At 43.9% G+C, this 23,771-nt stretch overlaps 1 protein-coding gene and 1 long non-coding RNA gene across 4 annotated transcripts in view; both read right to left on the bottom strand.

Annotated features, from left to right (window-relative positions):
* UBR2 (ubiquitin protein ligase E3 component n-recognin 2) overlaps positions 1 to 4,928 on the bottom strand; it is a 58,165-nt gene extending 53,237 nt beyond the window's left edge. The window contains exon 1 of one of the 3 annotated variants that reach the window (XM_032681819.1): positions 4,751 to 4,928. In XM_032681819.1, coding sequence (XP_032537710.1) covers positions 4,751 to 4,828 — 78 coding nt within the window. In that variant the 5' untranslated portion in view covers positions 4,829 to 4,928. The remainder of the gene's footprint in view (positions 1 to 4,750) is intronic. The other 2 variants (XM_032681820.1, XM_032681817.1) reach the window with 2 other exon arrangements.
* A 17,018-nt stretch (positions 4,929 to 21,946) lies between these two features.
* Positions 21,947 to 23,383, bottom strand: LOC116784551. Its single transcript, XR_004356128.1, has 2 exons — positions 23,295 to 23,383; positions 21,947 to 22,736 (listed from the first exon to the last, which is right to left on the bottom strand). It is a non-coding gene; the product is annotated as an uncharacterized LOC116784551 (long non-coding RNA).
* Positions 23,384 to 23,771: the final 388 nt, after the last annotated feature.

The raw sequence follows: 23,771 nt of genomic DNA, 5'->3' as shown, positions 1-23,771 counted from the left end.
CAAAGAATAACAAACACAGCATCAGGTAGGAGTCCATTTCTCACTTAATTTCAACAAATTACCTGTGAAAATGAGGGAGTTTTGGTTTCTCCTAGTTCCAAAATAACTTATCGGAATTCCTAGTTCAAGTGTGATGCTAGATCCATGAATTCTTGCACTGAGTTTGTGTGGCAAGGCTTTGTTAGCAAGGGAGCTACAGGGGTGGCTTCTCTGAGAAGCTGCCAGTGGCTTCCCTCATGTCCAACAGAGCCAACACCAGAAGGCTCCAAGATGGACCCACTGCTGGCCAAGGCTGAGCCCATCTGAGATGGTGGCAGTACTTCTGGGATGACATATTTAAGGCAGGGGGAGGTGGGAAAGAGCAATAGCAGCTAGGAGATGTGAGTAGGAATATGGGACAGCAACAACTCTGCAGACCCCAAGGTCAGCACAGAAGGAGGCAGAGGAGGTGCTCCAGGCACCAGAGATTGCCCTGCAGCCCATGAGGAAGGCCATGGTGAGGCAGCTGTGCCCCTCCAGAGCATGGAAGTCTGTGGAGCTGATATCCACCTGCAGCCCCTGAGGGACCACACATCAAAGCAGCTGATGTCCAAAGGAGGCTGTGACCCCATGGGAAGCCAACACTGCAGCAGGCTCCTGGCAGGACCTGTGAACCCATGAGAGTGGAGCCCATGCTGGAGCAGGTTTGCTGGCAGGACTTGTGACCCCACAGGGTACTGGAAATGAAGGACTGCCTCCCATGGAAAAGGACTCATGCTGGAAAAGTTTGTGGAAGTCTTTCTCCCGTGGGAGGGACCCCACACTGGAGCAGGAAAAGAGTGTGAGTAGTCTTCTCCCTGAGGAGGAAGGAGTGACAGAAACAACTTGTGAACTGACCACAACCCTCATTCCCAGTCCCCCTGCACTGCTGGGTGGGAGAAGATAGGGAAAAAGTGGATGAAGGAAGAAGGGATGGGGGAAAGGCGTTATTAAGATTTGGTTTTATCTCTTATAACCTTACTCTGACTTGACTGGTGATGAGTCTGTTTTGCCCATGACAGTAACTGGTGAGTGATCTCTGCTGTCCTTATCTTGACCCACAAGTCCAGCTGAGGAGGGGAGTGAGAGTGGCTTTAGTTGGCACCTAGGGTCCAGCCAGGGTCGATCCACCACAAGTCTCTTAGTCAATCAATTGTACAAAGCCAATGTTGACAGTTTTTAAAAGGCATCAAACTACTGAACTGCCCTAAGCCACTGAAAAACTCACAGCTCCTCCTAGTTTCTTTTTCCCTTGTATACACACACAGAGTAAAAAAATCCTCTAGGACAACATTTGTTTTATTTCTGCCTTGTGGATTACAAATTTAGAAAGGTTTAAAATGTAAATTAAGACAGCAAGGTTTTTATAATAAACAAATGGGAGTAAGCACATACTGCAAGTGTCCACTGATTAAATCCTGTGTTACATAAACAGCCTTAGTGTGCCATTTCTCATTTTAAATATGACAAGCAGATGCCCCCTAGCAACTTTAGGAAAAGAATTCAGAATCAACCTAAAACTGTACACGAAAACCAAGAATTAATTATACCAAAATAAATGGGTTTAGTGATCCAATGTTACAGCTTGATTTACTCTGAATTATTTATAACTTACTCTAAAGAACTTATGTTTGAGACAACACAGTGGTAGTAAGTTCTTCAGGATACAGGCACACAGAGTCAGTAGAGCATCTGTGCCATTGCAGAGTGGCTGAATTTTTGCCTTTGTTTTAATATACTATAGTATTTTCAATTACTAGTTACATTTGCTAAAGTAGAACTAAAGTTTATAGTTAAAAAACCCTAATTTGTCAGGGTGCTTTCCTCACTTCTCTTTCCCTAAGTTTGACTTCCTAAAGTCATAATTGATCTGCTAAATCTTTCTATATTCATCCAGCTTTGAAGGTCAAAGCCCAGATTTTTTCCAAGGAAATACATGGGAAAAGGTTGCCAAAAAGCCACAGGCAACAATCTAGAAGTTTACAGATAATCTCACCATTTCCACCAGGATTCCAAGAACTCCACACAGAAAAAACAGAGGAAAAAAAAAAAAAGTAAAGTTTTCATTACTAAGAATTTGACTTTTTTCCCCCAATTCATTAATCTTTTCCTCAACTTTCATCAGTTGTGCCAAATATCTACTACCACCAGGAACTGACCCAATCACACTAGCACTGACTTAGTTTCTTCCATGATTTCCATTTACTAAGTTCATTTTTAGATTAGTTTTTTTGGCATATACTAGTTATTGTATCTGCATTTTTTTCAGTGAAATATCTTTAACTTCAGCCTTTTAATTCAGCAGTACATTACTAATTTCCATCTAGAAAACACACAGTGCATATTAGCTGCACTACAAGCTCAGACACATACCTAGCCAGAGAAAATTCTTGTTCCTCGAGTAAATGGCTTTCCCATCCCAAAAATTCTGGGAGTAGTGTCTGAAAGTTAGGTGTGGCAACACTGAACGTCATCACACTCAAATCTCTTTGTGGACCAGTTCCACACGCATAACTAAGCACACAGTTTTGAAAATCAGAACCTGGCTGAAATAATATTAGAAGGAAATCCAGGCTACTAGGACAAGGAAACAGATGGCACTCCAAGAGCTACCAGGAAGGCAACTCACAGTGCTGTTGTGCATATAAAACCATTAAGAGAAATAAATACATATGCCCACCTATGTTGCACTGTCTTTCTAAATTGCTACCTGAGAAACACTGGACTCCGGAAAAACTACTCAAAACTTTGGAATTTGTTCTTTAACAAAAGCATTTTGCTGTTAGGCAAGTTTTCAATTATTATTTATTTGTCTGTCTTCTAGCCTGAAGTCACATGCAAGAAAAGATAATGTTCTACTCGAGAGAAGAGAGGTTTTTATTAAAAAGGGAAGTGTATTCCTCCTCACTTCCTCCCTCCTCAGACTCACTGTCCTGCAGCAATTTTTAACTGCCCCAGAAAAAAACCCAAAAAACAACAAACCAAAAAGCACTAATCAAACAACATTTTATGTAAGTAAATACCCAATGATCCATCAGCTTTTCTATCAAATCCACGAGTATCATAGTATCTCTACGTAAGAGATACTAGCAGAACAAAACATATAATACCAATAAGCCACAAAAAACTCAGGTAGCTGATTCAAAAGCTAAAAGGAACAATTTATGTTTTTCTTAGCTACACAAATAAATCCTTGCAATGTAGTGTCATGTTCTGTTACAAATAATGCATTTTTTGATCGCTGTTCTTTGGAAGTTTAAGTTGTCGCAAGGAGAAACTAAAGCCTGAAGTGCTGCAACTACTGCTTGGGGCTGGTATTGTTTTGTTAACAGTGGGCTATCAGGTAAGTAATGTAATCAGCAAAGGAGGCAGAAAAACAATGTTAAAACCACATCATAGATTTGAGTGACAGATCTCAGAATTGGAGCTTGTGCTGGTGACGACAGAATAAAAATGAGAAAGAACTGACTATATTTAAGCTGGCACTTGTAACTAGAGTGAATTCCTAAATGTATTCCACTTGGTGCACATTTGGCTTTGGTTTAACTACAGTGTGACCCAAAAAAACATCTGCTATTCACACAGGCAAGGTAGTTTGGTGGACTACTTTATAAATGCTTGATGGAATTATTTGGTTTGGGAAGGAAGACTAATCCTGGAGCTAAACTAGCTAGGATATAGCTAACTGTGCACATTTGCTCATCTAATCATACCTTTGTCTGCGCTGCAGATGTATCAGCATAATCTGAGGATAATCTGAATTATAACAGTCTTTTATTTTCATTTGGAAAGCAGCCAATGTAATTCCCATTGAAATACACACAGACAGCTCTTCAGGGTTTTAGCCTACAGATATGCACATGAGCAGTCTCTGTATTTTGATATCTATGTCCAGCTCCTCAAATGCACAAACGTCTATATGAACAGACATTTATGCCAGAAACAAAAGTTTCTCTGAAAACTTTACCCTTGAGACTGTGCTTCTCTTCCCTTTCAACTACTCCTCGTAAAAGCAGGAAAAGTATATCAACAGAAGTAGATTGCTTCCAACTCAGCATATTCTATGATTCCATGAAATGCTACACTAAAACTAAAACACTGAAACTAAAACAGTAAAACACTGATTTTACTAAAATTTTCTCTACAGACATCCCATTCTAATGGTCCTAAGATTAACTACTTCAAGATTTTGCCAGAACTGTGTCTCAAATAGCGGGGGGGGGGAGGAAGGAAGAATCCTGTAATGACTTTTCAACGCTGTAAAGCCTATTTGGGGTCAGACATGCACCTGAATTAACAGCGAGGGAGGAGAATCTCCGGCCGAGAGAGGAGAAAGGGCAGCAAAGGAGGCAGAGGAAAGGAACTCGAGGAAGAGGTGAAGGAAGGGGTGACATGCCCGGCTGCCCTGGCAGGGGATGGCCACGGCCAGGCAGCTTCCAGGGAGCCACCTGCGCCAGCCGGCACAACAGGAAAAGCTGGCTGCTCGCTGCCATGGATTTCGGCTGCTGCAATAGCGACACTGGCGACAACAGCGGGCTGAGGGCACAGCGGGACGCCGCTGCCAGCCGAGGGTGCCCGCACAGCCAGCCCGGGCAGGGACACCCCCCCTCGGACAGCCTGCTCGCCCCCGGGAGCGGCCTCGCCCCGGCCCCGGGAACGGCCCCCCCAAGGCCGGTGCTTCCCGCGGCCTCCGAGCCCCCGCTCCCTCCCCGCGCCGGGCCCGCCGCCTCACCACGGCGATCTCCTCGGCGGAGCACTCCAGCAGGCTCTTGTCAATGGCCTGCACCTCCGCCTCCAGCTCCGCCGCCATCTTCTCCTCGCTGCTGCCCCTGCCCCGCTCCGCCGAGGCCGAGGCCGGGACAGCCGGAACGGGGCCCGGGCGGCCGCCCAGCCCGGGGAACACACACTTCCGCCCCGCCCCCCGCGTCACCGCCCGCCGCGCCGCGTTCTGGGGGCTGCAGTCCTGCCCCGCGTTCTGGGGGCCGCGGTCCTGCCCCGCGTTCTGGGGGCCGCCCAGGCTGGGGTCCTGCCCCGGCGCCGCTCCGCCGGGATGCGGCGCCGGCTCGCAGAATCACAGGAGTCAGGCTGAAAAGGTCCATTGTGGGTCATCTGGGCCAACCTCCCTGCTCAAGCGGGGGCATCCTAGAGCACATGGCACAGGATTGCATCCAGGCAGTTACTGAGTATCTCCGGTGAGGGAGACTCCAAAACCTCTCTGGGCAATCTGTTCCAGCGCTTGGCCACCCATACAGTAAGGAAGTTCTTCCTCATGTTCAGGTGGAACTTACTGTGCATCAGTTTCTCCCTGTTGCCTCTTGTCCTATTGCTTAGTACCACTGAGAACAGCCTGGCACCCTCCCTTCAGATAACATAGAGACACTGATGAGGTCCCTTCTCAGTAACCTTCTCTTGAGGCTGAACAGGCCCATCTCCTCATCCCTTCCTCATGATGGATGCTCCAGGCCCTTAATCATCTTCAAAGCCCTCTGTGGTCTGCTGGACCAGCTCCAGAAGCTCTGTGTCCCTCTCGTACTGAGGAGCCCAGAACTGGACACAGTACTCTAGGTGAGGCCTCACTAGGACTGAGTAGAGGGGCGGATCACCTTCCTCAGCTTGCTGGCAATGCTCTTCCTAATGCATCCCAGGATACCACTGGCCTTCCTGGCCACAGGGGCACACTGCTGGCTCGTGGACAGCTTGTTGTACACCAAGACCCCCAGCTTGTTGTCCCCTAGCCTCCCCCACTGCAAAGCAATGCCTGGGACTGGGGGCATCTTTGGTCCAGCTGGCAAAGCTGGGTGCCCTCGACAACTGAAGCGCCTGTGTCAGCACTGCCCATGGATGAGGGGGTGGCAAGGGCTTCCCAGGAGGCCCCCGTGCCCTGTGCGCAGGTGTAAAGAAAATAAATCAGTAAATTACAAGAATCTGGCAACTACAGCTTTAGGACAAATGTTACTAAACACCAAAAGCTATAAATCTTGTTGCTCAGACGAGCCCCTGCCCTGGCTCCCAGAGGGCCACCCAAGCTGTAGCATCACTTCCTCAACCAAGCAGGAATCCAGGTGACTTAAAACAAGTCACCACCAACAAACCCAGCAGTCATCCTCTCTAACTCTATTTCAGCTCATACAGGCTTGGCATCTTACAAGGCCTTTCCGAAAACCTGTTGTACCACTGTGATACCCACGGGCTTGCCTTGCACCTCTGTAATTACAGCTGAGCCCAAACCAAGCAGACGTGTCTGACCGTGTGTGCAGCCATGGGGCACCTGAGTGGCTGCTGGAGCCATGCTGAGGTTTAAAAACACACCTTCCTTTGCTTGCTGGCAACTTCTGTGTGGACCTGTGCGCACAAACTAAATACCATTTCCACCTCGCATCCCCTGTCAGCCTTCACAGCTGGGATAAAGACCCACCCAGCAGGAGCCTACCCCAGCAAATCCTGTTGAGGAAGTCTCTGGTCCAGAGAATTTACACTTCCAAAACTAGACAATGCATGGGAGAGGAATAAAGAGGCAGGAAAGACAAACCAAATTATAACTGCCTGCAGTACTAGCCAAAGGCGGCCATAAATGTTACCTTTGCCAAACAGTACTAAGTTACAGCAAAACTCTGCATTGAAAGCGAGTTCCACTTCTTGTCTTATATTCCTTAACAATTTTTAATTCTCATAGTGAGTTGCATAGTTACTTTTTCCCTTTTTCATCTCCTTTCTTCTTCCTTCTCCTCATTCTCCCCTCAAACAATAATTTACATATTGAGCTTCCCAAGGGAGATACCTTATATCTGTCCAAGCAGTAACAAAACATCTATGGCCATACATTGATATAAGAAGGGCGATGGGCTGTGTGCCATCTCCTGGCTACTCTCGGGGAGATTGAACGTTCAGTGCATCAGAGGGCAGCACCCTGCACTCCTGTGTTACTCACACCATGTAAGCACTTGTTTATGAAACCTCAAGGGTTTATAAATCATCGCATTGACTTACACACTGGGTTTGGGAGTTTTGGGGAATTCTGAGATGATGGAAACACACATACTTCTGGAAAGACTCATTACAAGAACTGAAAAAAGGTGGGGTTAGCCTGTGCTATGAGGGAATCACGGAATGGTAAAAGGATAGCCTTGAGAATATTAATTACACCTTCTAATATTCTAAGAATAAGGATAATTTCCTTTTGTATGTACCCTTACTATATGCAGGGTACATATTTTTACTGTATTCATTTTTATCTCGTTTGTCACTTTTTAACTAATCGTTCTTAAAACACAGAAAATAATTATATATTCCTTAGAAGATCAGTAAAGCCCACGCTGCTTCTCATTCATGCACTGTTGATGCCTAAAGAATACAGAACACGGCGCTTCTTTGGAACACGGCACAGGGTGAAAGATGGCTGTATGACTTAATTGTTTCTCTTTCTGGGCTGCATGAAGAAAATGTTAGAAGAATTCTGGGATTTAGTAATGTGAAAGGCATCTTATTTTACCTTAGAGAAGTGGGCAACCCAAACAGAAATTAGACTGCAAAGCCATTATTTCAATATGAGCATAACAACTTATTGGGTATCTTTTTTTACAACTCGTGGTAGAATTTTCTGTAACTTTTAGCCTCTGCCATTAACTTCATAAGCAAAGATATTATTCAAATTCAGGAATAATAATTAAGGTTGAGGAGACTGTCTTTATCTTCTGCCAAAAAGTCTAACTCTTCCCAGGTTTATTATCAGATAGAAACTGAAGAAAAGAAATTTAGAGAATTTAATGTTTCAGCAGGGTTAATATTAAATCTTTATAGCATTTTTCTGCTCTAGCTGAGAGGTTTCTGGATCTCACTTTGCTTTTAAACACACAAGATAGCCCACAGAATGCTACAGACTATGGTTATGAAAGATGCATATGTCATTTATATCTCTTTCACCTCCTGACTTGTCTGTTTAAGCACTGCTTGCCTCTACCATTAAAAGAAAAAAAAAAAGAAAAAAAAAGAAATCAAATTTGGTACTTTGACTGGGGATCAATTAACTAAATCAAGGTCCAGTATTTTTAATAAATGCTGCATCCAGTAAGAACACAATGTAAATACGTGTTGTGGTTTAACTCCAGCCACCAGTCAAGCCCCACACCGCCACTCACTTGCTCCCCCACTAGCACAATCAGGGAGGTAAAAGCTAGATAAATGGGTTCAGATAAAGACAGTTTAATAGGGAAAGCAAAAGCCATGCATACAAACAAAGAAAACCAAGGAATTAATTCACTGCTTCCCATGGGCAGTCAGGCGTTCAGCCATCCCCAGGAGAACAGGGCTCCATCACACGTAATTGTTACTTGCGAAGACATATGTCATTATTCCAAATGTTCCCCCTTCTTGCTTCTTCCCCCCAGCTTTATATATGGAGCGTGATGTCATATAGTCTGGAATATCCCTTTGGTCGGCTGGGGTCACCTGTCCTGGCTGTGTCTCTTCCCAGCTTCCCATGCACCCTCAAGAATGGCAGTGCAAAAAGTAGAAAAGCCCTGGGCTCTGCACAAGCCCTGCTCAGCAATAACAAAATCATCTCTATATTATCAACCCTGTATTCAGCACAAATCCAAAACACAGCCCCATACTAGTCACTGTGAAGACTACCCCAGCCAAAACCAGCACAATAGGCACAACTGAGAAAACATTAATTCTCACAGTGGAGAGTGATTGTTTTGTCTTAAAAAACTGTTTTAGAAGGTACTAATGGATCATCTACTAGAAGACTTCCTCTTGATGCAACAGAAGTTACCTGTGGCAGCCAAGCTGAAGCCTGACTGTTTTGATAGAGGAAGGACCTCCAAACAGAGCATGCTTGAAAGAGGTGCTCGGCTTACAGTAACTATTGTCATCTTGGCTGAGTACTGCTTGAATGTGATCATCTTCAGGGCCTGTTGCATTTGCAACTAGGAATGGATGAAATCGTAAGGTAAAAGGATGTTAGGGTGAATTTTTAGTGGCTGGTTTGCTGACGTGTTCACTGTACCTTAGGTGCAGTCAATTTGACATCACTGTATTAATTTGAATGTAAATAGAAAAACATTGCATATCTGGACTGCAGGGATAGATGTCTTCTTTATAGACTCAGAAAAATAAAGTGCTATTTAATTTCCCCACATCAACGGAGTTTTCTGGCAATCATTATGAAAGGTGAGTCTTGTGAGAAGGATGTTTCTATTCTCTGTGAAAGGTTCATCTAGTACAGTTTAATAAAAAACATTTTAAAAACACTCATTTCCTTGTTTGTTCCCTAAAACAATGCTGCACTTGTAACTTAATTTTGAGGTTTAACTATTAAAGCAAATGATCAGCATTTTGCTGCATGAAATTGATATTACATATCTGTATCTAAAATCATCCCTTTGCAAAGACATTTGTATCTCTTAAATCTTCCCTAAGTCAGCAACCCTATCCACCAAATAAAGCATGTATCTAAGTGCAGGATTCAGGTTTATATTTTCAGTAACAGTAATTTTGATAGAACTGTTTGCTTAGCAGATACAGAATGGCCAAAGTAGTGATTTTTACATAGCAAATATAATTTTTAAAGCCATTATCATTTACATGGTTTCCCTCCCTTCCTCTTCAGTGCCGGATGAGGTAGGTTTGTAGTTACCATCTCCTTCATCGTCTTAAGATAAATTCAGATGGTAATTCTTTTATTTCTGTACTGCCAGTTCCAATGACAAATTACGCTGACCAAAATAGAATTTTGCCTGTGATAATGTTAATTAAAAGATGAATTGTGAATGAGGTGAACAATGACACCCAGTACTTGGTGGATTGATAAGACATAGTTCACTAAGCAAGACATTATTCAGAACAAAAGAGCACACGGTAATCTGCAAACACAGATTATTTTAGGAATTTGGTTCAGAATTAGAGTATTAAAAATACTATCTGACAAACTGTAGGCAATTCTTTGTTCCTCTGAGGCACTAGTGCTATAATATCAGCCCTTTTAGCAATAAATCAGATTAAGCTTATTTCTTTTCCCTGCTTTGTCTTTGCATGAGCTTAGATTATAGGTGTATAATATTCTAAACATGATGTCAAGGAAAATTATTTAAAAAGAAGATACGTAAAGCAGAGCATATTGCATAATAACAGCGAACACAGGAGGCATAAGGAAAGCATAAAGATACTGTGGCCATCTTCCCGTCTGGTGAATGCTCTGCAAGTCTAGCAAAGGCAGTTACATAACTGATTTTTATTGCATTAGGCAACAGCAATATTGCTAAGCAAACGAATGTGCAGAATTAGGAAGCTTCTTCCACAGTGGAAATGAAGAAAAAAGACAGAGGAAGGGTCCTCTCAACATCCAGTAAGAAAGCAGGGCAAGAGGATGTGCATCTTCATTAGCAGATCATGTCAGGGTGACAACAATGATTTATTCTCATCACGCAGTGCCTTAGAAAAAATACAGTGCCAACTCAGTCCATGATAATTTCACTCCTTTCTGCATTGTAATATGTCAACAGTCTAGAGCTTAAGCTGGTAAGTTAAAATGCCAACCTCTAAAAGAGATTTACCAGGAACTAAGATAATAGTCTGTAATGAGTTGCACGGGGGGGGGGGAAAGGGGAAATTAACATGGGAGCAAAGGAAAAAAACCACACGCACAAAAATGTGCCTGATCTCATCTGTTTTCACAGTAAATTCAGAACACTGCTAGTGTGTATTTAGACATAGCAGTTAATACAGGCCAGGGGATAAACAGATCGAGAGCAGCACTGCCAAGAAGGACTTGGGGGTGCTGGTGGATGAGAGGCTGGACACGACCCAGCAATGTGCACTGGCAGCCCAGAAAGCCAGTCGTGTCCTGGGCTGAAAAGCAGTGTGGCTAGCAGGGTGAGAGAGGGGATTCTGCCCCTCTACTCTGCTCTGGTGAGACTGCACTTTGAGCACTGCACTGCATCCAGCTCTGGGTTCCCCAGCACAGGAAAGATATAGACGTGTTGGAGGGAGTCCAGAGGAGGCCACCAAGATTATTAGGGGGATGGAGCACCTCTCCTATGAGGAAAGGCTGAGAAAATTGGGTTTGTTCAGCCTGGAAGAGAAGGCTTCGGGGTGACCTAATTGCAGCCTTCCAGTACCTGAACGGAAACTACAAGAAAGATGGAGAGGGACTTTTTACAAGGACATATAGTGATAGGACAAGAGGGAATGGCTTTAAACTGAGAGTATGTTTAGATTAGATATTAAGAAGAAACTTTTTACTGTGAGGGTGGAGAGGCACTGGAAGAGGTTGCCCAGAGAAGTTGTGTATGTCTCATCCCTGGAAGTGTTTAAGGCCAAGTTGGATGGAGCTCTGAACAACCTGGTCTAGTGGAAGGTGTCCCTGTCTATGGCAGGGGGTTTTGAACTAAATGATCTTTAATGTGCCTTCCAACCCAACCCATTCTATGATTTTATGATAGAAAGAGGTTGGTAAGCTAGTACCAAGAAAGCCTACGCTTTTGACACAGGGGTGGTCAGCTTTGACACCTAGGAAAGTAGAAGCACCACTTGAAATTTATGCTGCAGCTAACGCCCTTCCGCCTCGCTTACTTACTGATGCCAATGAACATACAGGCTTCTGTTGCAACCTTTCCCTTTGCAGGCCTTACTTTCATGTGGTTGACTATTTTTCAAGCTTGAACAAACTTAATTATTCTTGAGACTTCTGCCACTTATATTTGTGTGGCAAACAAAGTGACAGGAAGGGGGGTATAAAGAGAGGCAACCACACATATGAACTGTAATTATTGACGCTGTGTTGCTGTAGGATGAGACCTTTAAAACCCCTGCACTAAGAAAGCGCAGTCAGGGTCTTTGGCATGAACGGCAGCGCAAGGAAGTGCACTGTCAAAGTTCGGAGACTCCGACCTGTTACAGCGGGTGTAGGATGTGGTGAAGTAGGCAGGTTAAGCGGTCCTCCTGAGCCATGCCCGCCCTGGCGGCTCCCTGCCGGAGTCTTGCTTTTCCTCGCTGTTCCCTCTTCTGGGCGCTGGGTGGCGGCAGGCGGCGCGGGCACGGCGGTGCAGAACTCTCTCCCGCCGCTTCCACTCCAGCCCTCCCAGCTCCCACTCCCTCCAGTGTGCAACCGGAAGGGTGTCGGGGGTGGGACGGGAGGAGCCGTGCGACTTCACTTTTCTCCCCCCCCCCCCCCCCCCCCAATAAGGCTTTAACTGGTTAGTGGCTGGTACTTAAGGAAATTCAAGACATTTTTGGAATGAGTCAAGTGTTAGAAGCCCGGGGGCCATGGATAGGGCTTTGGGTGGTAGGGGAGGCAGGAGAGGGAGAGAAGCACAAGCGGTGAAGGAGTCGCCCGCAGAGATGGATGGCAGGATGAGCGCTGCAGTCTTCCTCTGGCAGAAGAAACTGGAGCAACCTCCTCTAGCAAGGCCCTGCATACAGCACTGCAGAGGAGCTTCTGGGTGCCATGAGCAGCTGGGCACCCCGATGGTGACACTCAATGACATTCCTTGTTCTCTGCTGATAGAAACCAGAACTGATACCAAACTCTGGAGGAAGAGTTCTTGGCTCTGTCTGAAGCCACATTTACGTGCAGTTACACAGGGGAAGCACAAAGGAAACAGGAATGTACAGCCACAAGGAAAAGCAGGGAGGATGAAAGATTTATCTGGGAATATGAAAATGCTTTGGACAAGTGAACTAACTCTTCTTTCCCCCTTCATTCACACAACGGAGCAATTTTAAATTAGAACAGGTTGTAACAGATTTAATTTAGATCACCATGGTGCCTAGTATAATGCTACAGCATTTTCTAGTTTATCTTTTTCCCTGATTCTAAAGGGCTAAACAGTTTTTAAATTGTGGATTTGTTATAGAATGTATGTCTGCTAGACAGTCCTACCCAATTAGAAATTTTTTACTGCACTGTGATTAATTTTGTTAGATAAAACTACTGAAACACAACTGAAAGTAGAAATAAAAAGCATTTCAGTGCTGTACAGCCATGATTTACTCTTCAGAGATGCATTTAATGCTGTCTCCGGCAGAACAGCTTCATCCATTTTCCAAACATTCATTTGTTTATTTCAAGATTAGTCTCAGTTATAAACAGACATTAAATCACCTCCAGGCCCTAATACATTGTAATGAAGTATTGTAAACCATGTAGTATGTTGGTTTAAACAATGTAATCAGAAAGCAACAAAACCATTTTCTCCTGGTTCTTGCTGGCTCCCTGACTTCTGTCTGTTCAAAGAAAAGTTGTTTTTAGTCTGTAAATGTCAAGGTCACTCAGAGGTCAAGTTTGTGCTTTTGAGTCGTAGTTCCTTTCAGGTTATTGGCTTTGTTTTATTACTGAAAGGAACCATCCATTTTGGCATATAGAGCAAAGAAGTCATGTAATCCTATTAAATACAAAACCAACATGTACAAATAATGGTGAGGGTTTGACAATCACACAAAAGCCCCCTTTTTCTGCCCACGGTTAAGCCTGCACTGAGTAATTAATGGTCCTTCTATGAGCCTGTCTACAGCGGGAAAACTGCCTAACTAGTTTTCAAAACACTTGCTCGAAAACTGGCGGAGAGCTCTTTTTAGGCAAGCTGGCATCTTTCTACTGCCATGCTCAGGAATGGGAGGAGGACAGAAGCAGCTACCTCTCACCCTCCCTCTCAGAGCAGAACATGGCACAGAAGGAGACAGGCACAATCCTAGGCAGAGGATCCTTAGAAACTGACTTAATTAACAAAAAAGAGGGAGGGAAGCATCTGTAGAGAGTTAAGGATAAAAGGAGGTACTTTAAGGTATTAGAAAAGAAACTTGCTTTGTTGGCAGCAGAGAGAAGTGGAAAGCAGGGGTTACTGCGTGCAAATGGAGATGTAACTGGATCATTATGTACTGGGCACAAAATCTAAGACATAAAAAATTAACAACAAATAGCTCACTGATTTCCCTATGAAGAATATTTATGCATAGTGCAAGGTCAGTAGAAGAAAAAATTAGGAAGAGGAAATAAGGTACAATCAGAGTTTAAAATGGAGCAAAGAAAGTGTAGGGTGATTTAAAGAAAACTGTCCTCAAAGTGGTATCTACACAGAGATAACTGAGGGAAAATGCTGAGGATTTTTGTGGTCAATTAATTACGACCAGATGTGAACAATGGACTTGCAATGTTGCGTGTTGTGCTTGTCACTTCTCTGATGACAGTCAACTACAGTATGTGAAAACAACCGAGGACGTGCAAACCCCAGTTTTCACAAACATAACACTATTTTCACATCCCTCAGACAAACATATAGGTTATCACAACTTTAAAATCTCTGTCTGCTAGCAAGACAAAACATTACCATGCTAGAGTGTATGCAAACATGTGAACTGACTAGATCTATTACTAATAGAGAGAGATGTGCTGACTGAGAGTGGAGATAGCAATTGCAGATGAAGAACTGCATGAAACACAGGAAGGAGCTGCAGAAATAAACACCAAGCCAGACATACAATTGAATATAACAAACATTACAGAAGTGGGAAACAGAGAAATCTATATTACCCAGATTGTGAAACAAGCCTTAAAAAAGACCAGACAGTAAAAGTTTCTGGCCTATCATATTGCAAGGACAGATAGACAATAAAGATGCTTGGAGCTTAAGTGTGGAACAAGTCCAAGATCTTCAGATAGTCTTCTAATAGGAAGAGAAAACACTGGCACACCACTAGGGAAGGACCTCCACGCAGGACTGCTCCTTAAACACAGACTCAATAGGTTTTTGGCAGACACTTCAGAGAGAACGGCCTCTAATGGCGTAGTCTTAAAACAAGTCTGGAAGAAGCCTGGGTTTGCTTCCTGGGTTGAGCATATTTTAAGAAGGCCACAAGTTCCATATGAGTAATTAGGGCTGAATATATTTTTCTGTCCTCCTTTGTTCCCAGCACATCATTCAAGTAGTGCGAAGAAAGTGAAATACACCCACAACTCCTCATCTGGGGATTTCCTCAACTGATATACAATTGATATATAATTAGCTCCTTTGCCCCTCTCTGGGGTACAGAGGAATTATCAGTGCCTCACTCTTCTGTTAGATTAGTCAGATAGTGTGGGACTCAAAACAAAAATCCATGGAGCTGTACTTGTCCTCCCAAGGGGGTTTAGAGGAGATGTTGGTGTGATAAAAGGACACATAAGCTGTAAAATATATACCCAGAGAAACACAAATGCATGCCTTGTCATTGTTAGAATTGCCAAATAAAGTTAAATGGATTCTGCAGACCAACACATCAGCTAAACCAATTTGAGAAACCTCTTTTCCCTCCCCGTATTTCATCAAGCTTTTCCAGCAAGCTAGCAATGCTGCAGGTACTGCAGACTAAGAGATGAGTCTTCTGGTCCCTAGGTTATCAAGCCATCATTGATGGGTTCACAGGGAGGTCTCAGATATGGAAGAACAAGTTGGTAATACCCATGGTTAGAAGAAAACTTTGGAGAGCTTTTATATGAAAATTCCACACTTTAGTGACTCAGAAGAGAGTCTCTCCTTTTTCACATCTGAAAACAATCACATGCCAAATTTGCACCATTACCTCTCTTCTCAACAGAACAGATCCAAAGTCTGAGACCTTTAGTCTCACAGACCTAAGCTTGCATCTGGAGCACTACAGGATATTTTTTTGGGATCCCCTAATTTCCCGTCTTTCATATTTGTTTGGAGACTCACAGGCCATTTAAATGCAATGGAGATAGTTTCTTCATCTCTAGAAGCAAAATTTCTCCATCAGAAAGACATCACATACTTACGTATTCCTGGATTTACTTGTCATCTGCTGCCCTTCAGCTGCTGCTGGCAAAACTCTCAGCTATAGAGCAAATTGCTTTCCCTCTACTATTGTTAGCCTGCTTTATATGGGTCTTGCAGTTCCCTGTCTCACTGCAGTTTTACAGTAACTCCATTGCATTTTCTGCTTTCTGTTCCTTAGTGTAGCTCTCATCTCCTCAAGTGTTTTGGGGCCACCAAACAAAAACACTAACACAGAAATGTAAAGGATCTTGTCTTCTACTGTAAGTGCATTTCCATCACAGTAAAAATGTGAAACAATACAGCTTATTTCAATTTGATGATGTAAAGTGCCTTACATCACTATAAACAGAATATACTGTATATATATTGGATATACAGTGTCAGTCTAGCCATGTTGGTTAATAGCATTTTTAAATCTTGACAGCTGTATCCTTACAGTTTAAATGCATATCTGCCCACTGTCATATATGTAAGAAACAAACAAGTAAGACACAGTGAGACCTTGAAGTAACTGGTATATATGACTATAAAAGACTTGTATAAAAATTCAGGTTACAGTTCTGAATGGGAAAGTTCAAAGCAGAAGATGTGGATGGTTGTTTTAAACTCCTTCAACAAACCCTTGTACATTCAGCTTTGCTACAATCAGTGTAATAATTTGCTTCTGTGCTGAGGAATATGAAACAGAAAACAGAAACTGCTGAAAGTAGGGTGATACGATGACTGGCAAAGTTCCAATCAGAGATGGTTGCCTGTGCTCTTCCACACAATATGTGGTGTACTATTGCCAATATTGCATCCACTTCCAATGGACAAAATTCTGAAAAAGTAACATAGCTGACATTGCACTGAAATTCACTATATACATTGGAAAACTTTAATCTTGATTTCAGTTGTCAGTGTGAACTTAGACATGTTGCATGTTGTGGTAGGAAACTACACTGACTTAATCATATCTGTATTTAGATATCATCCTTCTGCTACAGAAAACTATTAAGATTAACTGTAACTTAAAGTTAATATTCCAGGCTTCCTTCTATTCTCATCACACATCTTTTCCATAACTGTTTACCTTTTATCTTTAGAAAAGTTTTGACTGTAATCAGCTTCATTTTTCCTTCCCGAACTCAAAAGTATGATTTTTCTTTTTCAGCAAACCCATTAGAAATTAGTACAGCTGTCTGTAACAAGCCATCCTAGAGCCTTTTTTTTTGTATATATCAATTCTACTACATAACAAATTTTTAAAGCCAAGAGAAAATAATACAGGAAGATTGCTTGGGGCATTCAACAAAAATTGTGGGAGACACTACCTTAAATCTGTCACTGTATTTCAATGGATTTCAAGTTGACAGTGTCCCTGTAAAGGCAGTTTCCATTAAATAGTGTAATTGAATTAAATCTTTGTCTGCAAACAGGACTCAGTATTTCTATCTAGTAGTACAACAGCAGCACATTTAGAATAAGGTGTGCTTCTTCATAGAGCACTTTTCAGTTGTTACCACTGGGAGCGCATATAAAGCCAGCAGGATAAAACCTCTTGCATGTCAGTCAAACCTCCAAACATTGCAAGCTGGGCATAAGATCTACTTGCAAAACACTGATCTGTCTTCAAGACATAACAAAGTGCAATGATTTAGGAGATTTGTTTTCATATTTTACCTCTGCAGCTGCTTTCCTGGATGACATTGGACCACCTCTGTTCCCTAGTTTACCCATCTGTAAAATGGATACGTATTACTGGCCCCGAACTGTAAGACCATCTCAGATCAAAGCTGTAACAGAGTGAGTGGTTTTAAAGTGTAAAATAGCTCAAACCACTCCATCAACTTAAAATTTGGAAATTATTTTTAAAAGAAGTTATTTTCACTCATGTTAGTTTTATAAAGATACAAGAATTTTACATGTTTACACATTCATAATTTACAAATGCATGTAATATAATTTCATACATCAGTGTATTGTATAAAATAAAACATTTCCTCATTTTTGGCATGTGAAAAAGCCATGCAAACTGGAGCGTTGCTCACTAGGACATGATCACACAAGATGGTCCATGTCACTGTGTATCCCTTGTGCACACATATACATGCCCACAGGTTATTCCTGACAGCATGATAGTATAAGTGACTGTTCCAAGAGGAATGGTAACTGGCACAAACAAAATGAAGCAAGAATGTCTCTAGCTCATTTTCCTCTGTAGGGCTCATGCATGACTGCAAAACAGTAATACTGTCGGTGAAAAAAAATCTCCAAGTCATCACTATTTCTCACTTGCCTATCTGTAATTTCTTTACCAAAACATTCCTAAGCACTTTACAGACTTTGATTTGTGTCAGGGCATCCTGCAAAGCGGTATCACAGGTCCTGTGCCTCCAACTGCAAAGCAATGCAGAGAAGTCAAGGCCACATCCCACCAAGAGCTGTCAGGAGGATCCCTCATCCATCACCACTCATCTCTATCAGCACTGGGCCGGAGCCCTAGGGGTTCAGCAGCTACTGCAGGCTGCACCAAAGAAGCAACTCAGTGGCTCAGTGACTGACAGGGTTCGAGTTGAGAGGAAACTAATGCTTGTGGACTCCTAGAGCTGCCCATGGTGCAAACAGCTATGCAGGTTCAGTTTTCCTGGTTTTTTTTTGTCCTGGACTGACTATCTTAATGAGCATCTTATCCTCCAGATGAGAGAGCAGCTGTGGCTTCATGACAATTAGAGGTAATTTAAACTTGTGTGGATGCAAATCCCACTTTTGGGCACACACTCCTTCCTCCTTTTCTGGTACTTGCCTGGCTGATTCAATGAGACAACCCATGTGAAAAATGACAGGACATTTCTGCCAGCACTGAGAGGTGATCTGGCTCACCTGAGTAGCGTGAGTGTCAGCATCAGGTGCAAACAGGAGGCAAAACCATGCAGCTGGAGGCAATAACTTGCAGAAGGGACAACAGGACCCTAGCCATTGCAATTCACTCATTTTAGCCTTCACAGAAGAAAATCATAGAATCATTTAGGTTGTAAAAGACCCTTAAGATCATTGAGTCCAACCATTAACCTAACACTACCAAGTCCGCCACTGTCCCTAAACACCACATCTGTACATCTTTTAAATGCCTGCAGGAATGGTAACTCTACCACTTTCCTGAGCAGCCTGTGCCAATGCTTGACAACCCTTTCTGTAAAGAAATTTATCCTAATACCCATTATAAACCTCTCCTGGTGCAACTTGAGGCCATTTCCTCTAGCTCCACTGCTTGTTACTTGAGAGAAGATAACCCCCACCTTGCTACAGCCTCCTTTCAGGTAATCATGGAGAGCAATGAGGTCTCCCATGAGCCTCCTTTTCACCAGGCTAAACAGCCCCTGTTTCCCCAGCTGCTCCTCATAAGACTTGTGCTGCAGACCCTTCACCAGCTTTGTTGCCTTTCTCTGGACAGATGCCAGCACCTCAATGCCTTTTTTGGAGTGAGGGGCCCTGTGGGCAAGGCTTTTACCAGCAGTCTGAGTGACAGCAGTATGCTTTCCTCCTCTTCTCTCCTCGGCACATTTCCTGCACCATTCCTTACGCTAGGCAATCAGCAAACCAATCTGGCTGAAAGAGAAGAAGAAAATAAAAAAGTTTTACTTCCAGGATTAGGTTTCAAATGTTGGCGGCACGGTCTGAGATCAGATTAGTCTGCTGGTGAAATCCATGACTTCAGCTCACGTCTTCGATCAGAGCAGCCACTTCACTGGACAAAAGCCAACTTGGACCAGCAAGGGTGGGATGCTGCTTGCCTGACACAGGCCTGCTTCTCACCCAGGCAAGAGCGGCCAAAGGGTAGTTTGCAGTAGCTGGGGTCCTTATGCATTTCTACGAAAAACCATTTTAATTTTTTTTAAGCTCTGTTTCAACCTTGGCCATTTTTCCTAATTCACAATGGATGCAGTCAGAAGCGACACGAAAGAGCACAAGCTGTTTTACCCTAGAAGCTCTCTGTGTCCTGAGCTTCCTGGTAAGAGGACCTAAGAGGGAGAAACACCATATTCAAACATACATGAAGGCAAGGAGCACCAAGGCGAGAGCAGAGGTGCTAACACTACCTTCAAACAAAGCAGAGGTAAAGTTTCTTGAGCACAGGGACGACCTGGAATGATGCACTTGCCGATCTCTGAGCAAGCCCATCACCAACTGTAATTTAATTTTCTTTGTGTTCAGGTATGTGGGATGCTGTGGCTACTTCCCTTTCGATGCACAGGGAATGTGATAGCAGAAAACATGTTTGGATTTTTAACTATTCTGACCCTGCTATTGTCACTCCTGTAAGACCCCAATGTGTCTTATACATTCAACAGGAAAGAGACAAAGGTAAATGACTTGGTAAAAGCCAAGGGATTCTGATGATACCAAGCTAATTTAGAAGGGAAAGAACCAGCAATGTCAAGCTGGAAAACTCACAAATTGAAATGAAAAATCAAGGTCGAACATTTAACCAGAGGATGATCAGTAATTACACCAGAACAACAGGTAGCAAAGGCCATATTTGCCATTTCTTGAATTATCCATAATGACTTTTCATTTTTCCTGGAAAATAAACTTTAACTGAGTAGGTTATAATCTCAGTTATAAATAGTACAGTCCACATTATGTTGGATATCAGATTCTGAGACCAAACTTGCTTTTAAACCTAAATCCTATGTCAGTACACTGTATGGCTCAACCGCTCCACATTAAAACAAAATTAAGTCTGTCATTGGTTTTGTCCAATGGACTTGGATAATTAAGGTCTGGTTAATTTTTTTAAGATAACATCCACAATTAAAAGTTCAACCTGGAAACAGGCATCCAAACCCAAGAAATAGGACGGATATCCATACTTTGGCTGCTGTGACTTCGAGCAGTAAGATACTTGCATAAATGTGATTTATTAAGGTGTCTTAAGTAGTTTTATTTTAATGACTCCAGCTGTTGAACAACGGTATGTTGCCTCCTACCACAGCCATACTATGTTTTCTTCAGCACTGTCTTTCTTGGAAAGCCTACAAATTCAAGGCAAAGCCTTCTAATAAAAACTAAGGCATTTGGGAAGATGATGACACAGCAATTCTGTGTTGGAAAAGAATAAACCAGGAGGATGATCAGAGACCTTATAAACTTCTGTAATTCATTTCTAAAACACCCCTGCTTAGAAAAATTAAAATGCATTAATTGCTAACAAAAATCTGACAGAGAGACTTTTGCTGCTTTGCCATTAAGTGGTGGGAGGCTTCAGGAGGCAGCTGAGCCACCCTGATAGTTTCCTGCAGGTCCCACGTCCCCCCTCAGCTCCCTTTGAGCTGCTCCCGGCACCCAGCTGACTTCCCAGGGAGCTCACCAAAATGGCAGGAAATTAACCCAGAGAGGGAATAGTTTTCTGGCTTGATGAGCTGAACCACCAGCTCGACGGGCAGGCAAGAGAGAGCAAGGTCTCCCTCTTCTGACAGCAGCAAGCGGGCAGCTCCCCTGGCCAGGACCTAACTCACCCCAGCTTCAGGGCTCCTAGCACTCACCAACTTGCCAGATATCGCTGTCAAATCATTATGGAACAACATCATGACAAACCTGTAGAATTATTCTGAGCTTTAATACTGTAAATAGTAATATGATTTGTTATTCAAAACTGGGAAGCTTGATACTCAAATCTTTGAAGATTAGAAGAAGGATGACGAAAACTGAGAAACATAAATTAAGGCTTTGTGCTTTTGATGGAGACCAATTCATAATTGGCAGGATAAGTACAAAGAATGGAATCTGGTTATAGCCAGCCCCCATAGTTCTATGGAAATGTTGTCCAAAGCTGAAAGAATAGCTAAACTTGTTATGGCAAAGATGGGTCCAGTTTATAGCACATCAGAAGGTTCCTTGATAATGATTCTTTGTTCAAATTTAAATTAGACATTTGCTTCTATTTTGAGAGTTATAGCACAAACGTGTGTGTTTCAGGTAAGTCAAGTAACACCTAGCTGATTCAACAGAGGTTTACTTGTACCGATTAACTGGACAAGTAAAAATGCTGAGACAAACCTAGAAGGACTGTTAAATTCCATTGCTTATTTTCAGAAGTCATTTTGGAAATCACAAGTAATATGGGCTATTCTAGGTTTCAGACTAGACACAAAAACTAAACAGAGGCAAGGCACATGTTGAGTGTTGAGTTGTGGTTTTAATTCTATTTTCAACATAGTTTATATGACTTAGGACTCCAGCAAGCAAACAAGCCAACCATTGAATCCAAAACTTAGAATACATTTTGTATAGCTCAGCACAGAGAAGTTACATTATCTGAATGGTATTTTTCAGTTAAGTAAAAATAAAATTAGAAAATTACTAGTTGGCTGGGGAAAAAAAAGAAAAATTAAGAGAAGAGCCTTTCTCACATTTTAAACAGCAGAGACCTTTGCATATAGTGCAAAGTAGTTTAATAGCCAATGGGTGATATGCTTTTTCACTCTTCCTCTAATCTACACTGTAAATCAAAATAATCTCATAAAAGGTTAAATTATTAAGAACAGTGGCCCAATGGAAGTGCCATGCAACCAGGAAACCAGGATGACCATAAAAAGAAAATGAGGCTGCTGGTAACCATTATAATGTAAGGCAGAATCACAAATGCTAGCACCAAACCTTTTTCTGTTTGAGTTATAACCCTTGAGAGTTTTGTGTGTTGGATTTTTTCCCCTCTTTAAAGACAGAAGTAGGCCCTTTAACCATCCCCGTTTCAGTTTCTCTCTTCCTAGCTACGGTTTCTTACAGTAACTTGTCTGTCATTGTCCATGAGCTTAAACAGAGCACTGCATAAGCTGTATGCATCACATATACAGATATGTCCCCAAGTTGCAAAATCCTTCCATGCGAGGGAACATTTTGGTGCAATCTAATGCAAATGCTGAGCCCAAGAGAGGCAGGACGATGAGGTATTTCACCAATATATTTCTGTAGAATTAAAAAAAAAAAAAAAAAGGTAATTTAAGAGTACCAGTGGCGAAGATCAGTGACCACAGGAGCAAGTTCCTACACGGTTCGCTGTATTAGAGAATTAACTTCTAAATTAACCCAAAGCGCCGGAGCCTCCCTGCAGCCGGAGGCGGCCCCGGCAGGCGCAGCAGCCCTTCCCCGCACAGGACAGGAGACCTCCCGGGTGAGAGAGCGCCTTAATCGCGGCTGCTTTCCTCCCCCGGCTCCCCGGGGCTGGCGGAGGCCGGACCGCAGCGCCCGCAGCCCCCGGCCCCGACACGGCTCCCCCAACTCCGCAGGACACCCCCCTGCGCCGGGGGAGGACCCCCTCCGCCCCAGCCCCTCGGCGGCGGGACTCCCTCGGCCCCAGGGCTGGCGCGGTGTCACTCGCAGGCACGGCCGACCAGCCGGGAGCGGGAGGCGGCCCCGGCGCCCTGCGGCGGGATCCCGCGGCACCCCCTCGCCCGCACCCCGCCGGTCCGGCGGGAGCCGCTGACAGGTCGCCGCCAGTGGCCCCGGCACCTGCGCTGCGCTCACCGCCCTTAGAGGAGGGGCTGCCAGCCAGACCGCGGCGCGGCGGAGCGGGAGGGAAGGAGGGAGGTACGGCGGGAGGCGGCGGCGCACGGCCGGCGGCGGGCGGGCCCCGGGGGCCGGCGGGCGCCCCTCGCCCTCGCCCCGCCGCGGGGCCGGGCGGCCGCGGCGCCACCGACACCTTACTTCCTGCTTCGCTACCCGGGGCCAGACCCATCGCGGCGGAGGGATCCCGCCGCCTCCCGCAGCCTCCTCCCCCTCCTGCTTCTGCTTTTCCCCGCTCTCTGCTGCAAGGAAATTATTTGACAGCGATTTGCTGACACTGTTTTTTTTTTTCTTTCTCTTTTTTTTTCCACCACCCCCCCCTCCTTTCTTTTTGCATCACGGACTCGGCAGCGCGGCGGGCGGGGGAGGCCGTGCCGGAGGTAAGTGCCGGTGCTCGGAGCCTCCCCCGGCGCGGGGCCCCCGCCCCGCTCCATGTGC

This window comes from Chiroxiphia lanceolata, chromosome 3 (assembly GCF_009829145.1).
Source record: "Chiroxiphia lanceolata isolate bChiLan1 chromosome 3, bChiLan1.pri, whole genome shotgun sequence".
Classification (NCBI taxonomy): domain Eukaryota; kingdom Metazoa; phylum Chordata; class Aves; order Passeriformes; family Pipridae; genus Chiroxiphia; species Chiroxiphia lanceolata.
The sequence above is the reverse complement of the archived record's forward strand: the minus strand, read 5'-3'. Positions and strand labels throughout refer to the sequence as shown.